Below are 6582 nucleotides of genomic sequence, written 5' to 3' on the forward strand. Positions count from 1 at the left end.
AAGCCTACACTACTCCTACACTATATATAAAGGTCTGAAAGACATAAAGTCGCAGTAGAAAGATGAAACAACGAAGCTGCTTCATTTCTGAAAAAAAAAACAATGGAGCTGCTTCAAGTACAGTTTAACATTTACAAGTGAACTTTTATATAAAGGAGATATGAGTATACCAGGATTAGCGTAATGTAACATTAACAGAAATGTTTCCTTTATGTGATTCTAGATGTCTAGTAGAACACGGGTCTAGTAGGCTTGTGGTTCGACGACGGTTACGAGGCGCTGTCGTTGGTTTCAGTATTCGCAGACGATCCCATTTTTGGTCGGGTCGGGTAAGCGAGAATCTAGATTAAGAAAAAACGCAATAAGGTAAGCCCATTAGTTACTTTCTGAGCTTTTGGTTCTCCCTTTCATGGGCTGAAATAATAAAATAGTGATGCAATAAATGTTGTGGACATCTTTTTAGCCTTTCTAGTGCATATAGTTTTTTCACAGAACTACAATTAGTCAATAGAAAATTGGTTGATGATGTAAGTTATTTTTATATCTTAATTGAAACCTGTATAATCGAACTAATTGAGAAAAATAGGAATATATCGATGGTTATTTAGTGAGTATTGATGCATAGCTCGAGCTCATTCAGTCGTTGATAATTAAGCTCGATAGTTTTAAAAAATATATATTTATATATACACCTGCTCAAAACACTTTTTCTGAACAATCGTCAAGCTCCTTTTTTATCTCTAGGGTATGAATATGTAAGTATCAATGTATAAGGTCAAAAAATTAAATAAAGAAAATTTAATGAGTTCGTAGCAAGAAGGATAGGCGTTTCCATGAATCTCACTGACACTTCGTTGTGTCTTTAATGAAACCTATGAATGTGAAGAGACACAAAAGTCAGCGGAAATATCGAAGTGAAGTAAACAAAGAGCATATGTTTGGTCTCTCTCTTTCTCTTGAGTTTTTTTTTCTGACCAACAAGTATGGAGCAATGCTCTAGTTTTTAATGTTTGTTTCTTGTCAAAGGTTTTCTTTTTTTACTCTTGGGAAGGTAAATGAGGTTGCAACTGTTTTAATTGGACTTCGATTCATAAATTCGAAAGACAAACGAGCAAGTACATTTTCTCTGCGCCATCCTCTATATTTTTTTTTTGATCAAATGCGCCATCCTCTATATAAATGTGCCAAAATATGCTCCTTTTATATGTGGTGTATCTAGTTATGTGTACGTATATCGACAACCATAACCGTTTACATGAGATTATATATATATATATATATATATATATATATAACAAGCTTTCATTTCAAGGGCTGAATATGATAATAGTAAACTCGTAGACGTGTTTTTAATTATCAAAACTAAACATATGTCGGTTTTACAAGGTTATATACATTCTCATTATGAATGATCATTTGAGCCTATGTTAATAGATACTATGTTTACATAGAGAGATTTTACAAACCAAAACCAAAAGTATAATTGAATAGGTTTTGTCTATTAGATTATTAGTTTTGCATATTAACTTAACTAGAATAACTTTGTCATAAAATTAAGGTTGTTGTACTGAATAATTGTTAATTGGTCCATATTATATATGCATGATACACGCATACATATATAAACTGAATATATATATGCAGGTAATTTCTCAACGGCTAAACGCAAACAAATGACAGTAACGTGATCAGTTTGAGGTGTATCTGCATGTAAGATGGATGTGCCCCTTGTTTTAAAAAGAGATGAATATGTGTGAGCGATGCAACAATGAAGTACACTCATTATTCATATTCGATCTATAATATATAATGCAAATATATACATTGTGTGTATACAAAGACAAAATCCACAGTAATGATAACACTATTTAAATAGAGTTTTCATGGCGTCATGGTTTTTATTCCCGAAAAATGCCCGGCCAGAACTTGCATACAACCAAACTACAAATCAAGACCTTATTATTATATATACGAAATGATAGATAACATAAATATATAAATATATATGGTGGTACACAACACAACTCAACCTAACCGTTATGATTATTCCACAACCTTTTCTCGGTCAACAACAATATATAATACATCCTAACAAACTCTTACTTCGTATCCATTTTTATATATAAACACTTTCCATAATTGCACCATTACTCACACTTTATAACATAATTTAGTTACTATTAATGGAAATGTAACCTGATTTAAATCAGTTCACCTCCTCCTCCTTCACTGCCGAAATCTGACGGTGGCGGCGGCGAAATCCATGACGTCTTCAACGCCTGAGAAGCTTGATCTTGCGGCGGCGGAGGATTATTGAGAAGCCGGATCTGCCGTTTCAAGAACTTAACGTAGCGTATTGCTTCGTCGAGCATTGAAGCTGTATCCATCTTGGTGCCACCTGGCACAAGTCTCTGGAGGATTCTAATCCTCTCACTGATTCTCTCCCGGCGGTGTCTCGCCGCCACGCTCTGAGGGTCGTCAGAGATTCTAACGTTACGGCGTTTGGGTTTCTTGACGGTTGCTGGATCGATGTCGACGGGCTGCATGGCTGCGATCTTGTACATCATCTCTTTCATAGCACTTAGTTCCTCCACAGGCTCTTCTTCGTCTTCATCCTCTTCTTGATCTCCTGAGAAAAGAGTGGTGGTGGTTGCGAGGGAAGAAGAGAGAGGAGGGAAATGAGAATGAGAAGATGATGAAGTGAAAGGGTTGAAGAAGTGGAGGTGGGTGTGTTGGTCCATGGCCATACCGATTGGATCGTTATGATGATGATCATCACTCTTGTTGTTGTTGATGATGTTGTTCCAAGTGTAATTTTGGAAGAGAGATGGGTTCATATTATTATTCATACTTTTATGTCTGTTTGATTTGTGAAAATGTTAGTGCCTTTGAGGCAGATATAATATATATTTATACATGTATGTCTGTGAATGTGCATATAGTTTTAAAGGAAAAAGAAAAAGAAAGGTGATCATCATATGATAAGGGGTTAGGTTGGTGATGCAATAAAGATATTTTTTGGTGCGGATAAAAATATATGTAATTTAAGAATTGTATACTAGATCTCGGTTGGTTTTTGTTTTCATTTATTTTTATAAAAATATTTTATTTTCAATTCTAAATTGGTATATATTATAATATATATGTGTCTATCAATTTTTAAAACATAATAAGTTTACGGTATATTTTTTTCATTGAATAGATTGTTTCAAACTTTCACATATATTTGTATCTTCTTCTATATATATATTTTCAGATAATTATTTCATTATTAAAATCATAACTTTATATATAAAAGATTAGTAAAATATTATTTTATTGTCATATTCAAAGATATCGTAACATTTCACAAATTTAGAAAGTCTTTAAAAAATTAAACTTTTCGCTTCATAGATTTATATTATCAAGTAAATAACATTTAGTTTTTACTTAATTTTAAAATAAACTATATAGTTTAAAATTTGTTTTCATTGGTTTAAGGTATTAAAGATTAATCATTGTTAGATAATATGATTTTAGTTATTTAAAAAAGAATCTTTATAATTTTAAAAGTTAACATCGACAAATATTTAAATAATTAACATATGGAAGTATAGTATTACAACATTAAATTATATTTACTTAATTTATACTATCTATAAATCCAATGAATCATCTATTATTTAAATTCAATTATTGAGAGCCCAATAAAAATTTCTGGTATACCCAAAATTTAAATGATAAGATTAGAGATTAAATGTAACATGAATTTTTAGGAATATGTCTATTAGATCTATTTTTTAAAAGATCACACATAAATCAAAGTTGTTACTTCTATTTTAATATACAAGATATTTAATATTTATATTTTTCCAATAAGTGGACGTCACTGGCCGATACAATAAATAAATTGTTGTAATCGTATTAATTTATAAATAAGTATAGTTTGCACTATTGCAGACAATAATCTTTTAAAAGAGCAACGCCGACGAGACTATCTTTCTACAGGCTGCATCTAATGTTGTAAATCTTACAAACCCTCTCATTCCTTTATAGATTTTACATAATTTTGTTTTAAAATCAGAATTAACAGAGTTGGCTAGGGTTTCAAACTTTCACATTAAGACTTAAGATTAGGGCAGATTGAGAAAGTAGCTTTCACCAAAGTAATAACTAATAAAGATGTGAATTACTTTATATGAACATGAGTTTCTCTTTGGTTCTTTAAAGATGTCACCACTTGTGTGCTCTTATTCTGACTTCTCAATTTTCAAGCTCTTTATCTCATTCCCTCTTCGCAAACCCCATTCACCTCAAATTAGGAAATATTGATAAATTTTCTCCCATTCACTTGTCTCTTCACTAAATAGCACATTTTGTTGATCGTATACTCAAATTCCAATCAACGGTTGTGATTATCTCTCTCCCTCTCGATAGAGTACAATACTGAATGTAAATTGTGTTTGAGACTTGAAATGCTAATTTAAAGCAAATATCAACTTGCATCCATGAGTTATATATATGTTAGCGACGTGGTTAAAGGGATACAAAGATCACATCAAATCACTCGCATGGGGACATCTTCATCAAGATTTGAGTGTTATCCATGATTGTTGTTAACAAGAAAGACGTGTATGTATCATCGTCGTGACTCGTTATATAAGACGATGCATATATCATTTTCCATGAAGAAAATTCTGCACATTATTTCAAAGTTATACATCTACGTAACTCGTTCATGTATAAAAGTGTATATAATAAACACAAATTCTTAAAGTACACGAAAGTTTTATGAAACTTCAAAAGAGGGAGGGACGCTATCGTTTCTTGATCAGTGTTCCAATAAACTAATTGTTACTCCTTTTTTTCAAAATAGATGATGTTTTGGAAAATTTAAAATGTTTTAAAATACTTGATGTTTTGATATTTTTATATTAGTTTTAGTTTTACAGAAAACTGTGTCTTATTAATATATCAGACGGTCTTGATGTGACAAGTTTCTTATGTCATATCACCTCAAAAGCAATGTATATATACATCCACATGTATCTAAATATATGAGAAGGATATGTATTTTTTGCACACATAAATGTTATGATTTGGTCTGCATTATAATCATACAAATTGCGCATGCAGGCTGCAATCATGCATGATAGGGTTTCCCTCTTTAGTATTTATCCATTGTTCCCTGTATCTTATTTTTATTAAAGCCACCCAACCGCCAACTATATATACATGTACATTTGCAGACAAGTTTTGATCATTTGTTTAGGTACGTAGTATATCAAAATAATTATAATATATAAATGTATACAGGTCTGCATTTATATATATTTGAATATCCATATATTGGCTATAAATCTCGATATATATTTGAACATTATGGAAAACGTCAAGATCTCCTAAATAAACAAAAATTGAATGCAAATAAATATTTTCCACTCGGTTATCGCTTAATTAACTCTTTGATATGGTCGAACATGTTGATATCTCAAAGGGCTCTCCTTTTTCGTCCGTATATAAAGTGTAACTGTAAACCCTAACAAGATGGATCTAATGTAAATGTATGTAGTACATATACACGTGAGTGGGTGAAATAAATGTGTAACATTTTCCGAGGAAGATTGAATCATAAAATCTGACACGATCTCCATTATTTTCATTCAAATTACCGCTTATACAAAAGATCGAATATCCATATATATATATATATATATATATATATATATATCCATCAAATGTGTTAGTATATGTTTTTAGTATCAATAGCGATATTGTCCAAAAAAATGAAAAAATAGTATGAATAGCGATATATAACACAATCGTGTGTTACGATTCCCAAAGACACACCCTCATTTCCTCAGAGTCCGGTCTCTTACAGCGACTTCTCTTTTTCCCTCTTTCTGTTTGCACCATGGAGAGGAACAAACAAATCAAAACTCAGTGTTGTATTTATCTAAATACGAACACTTTGTAATCTTGTGAGTTCATTATCTCAGTATCGAATTTCACCGGTTGTATTTGGTGATGATCAGAGCCGGTCCTAGAAATCTGTGGGCTACAAGCTAAAAACAATATGTGGTTGGGTTGGTTCGAACTCTTCACCTCACCAAACTTATAAGGGAACCCTTACCATGAAGGCTAGAGGAAGTACTCTCAAAATTGCGGCCGAATTATTATTTAATATTCGGCGGCTGGAAGCATGTGCTTCATCCGCTTCCGTTCAAGGCCGGCTCTGGTGATGATTAATAAATATCAAGCCAACTTAATCACCGAGTCACTGACTCGCCAGTCCGAAAATAAAAATTCAGTTTGGTGATCAAGATAAGAAAATAGAGCTAGAATATATCAACCTAAATAATTCGATTTAAGAACCAAAATCATGACTATGTTAATACTTAACACACTACAAGAAAACAGGGGGATTCTGATGGCCGAAATCGTCGGTAATTCGTCGGAATCGGTCTATTCCGAAGAATTTCCGACGAACCCGTCCGTCGGTATCGTTTCGTCGGAAAAAAAAAATTCGTCGGAATTTCGTCAGAAATTCCGACGACTTTCTGACGAATACCAAGAAACGTCATTCTGACGAACTTCCGACGA

The 6582-nt window shown here is 32.3% G+C and overlaps 1 protein-coding gene across 1 annotated transcript; it reads right to left on the reverse strand.

The window, feature by feature from the left end:
• Positions 1 to 2025: 2025 nt before the first annotated feature.
• On the reverse strand, positions 2026 to 2897 carry LOC106326870 (transcription factor HEC3). Its single transcript, XM_013764820.1, has one exon. The coding sequence runs from the start codon at positions 2847 to 2849 to the stop codon at positions 2202 to 2204; it is 648 nt and encodes a 215-aa protein (XP_013620274.1). The 5' UTR covers positions 2850 to 2897; the 3' UTR covers positions 2026 to 2201.
• Positions 2898 to 6582: the final 3685 nt, after the last annotated feature.

This window comes from Brassica oleracea, chromosome C2 (genome assembly GCF_000695525.1).
Source record: "Brassica oleracea var. oleracea cultivar TO1000 chromosome C2, BOL, whole genome shotgun sequence".
Taxonomy (NCBI): Eukaryota; Viridiplantae; Streptophyta; class Magnoliopsida; order Brassicales; family Brassicaceae; genus Brassica; species Brassica oleracea.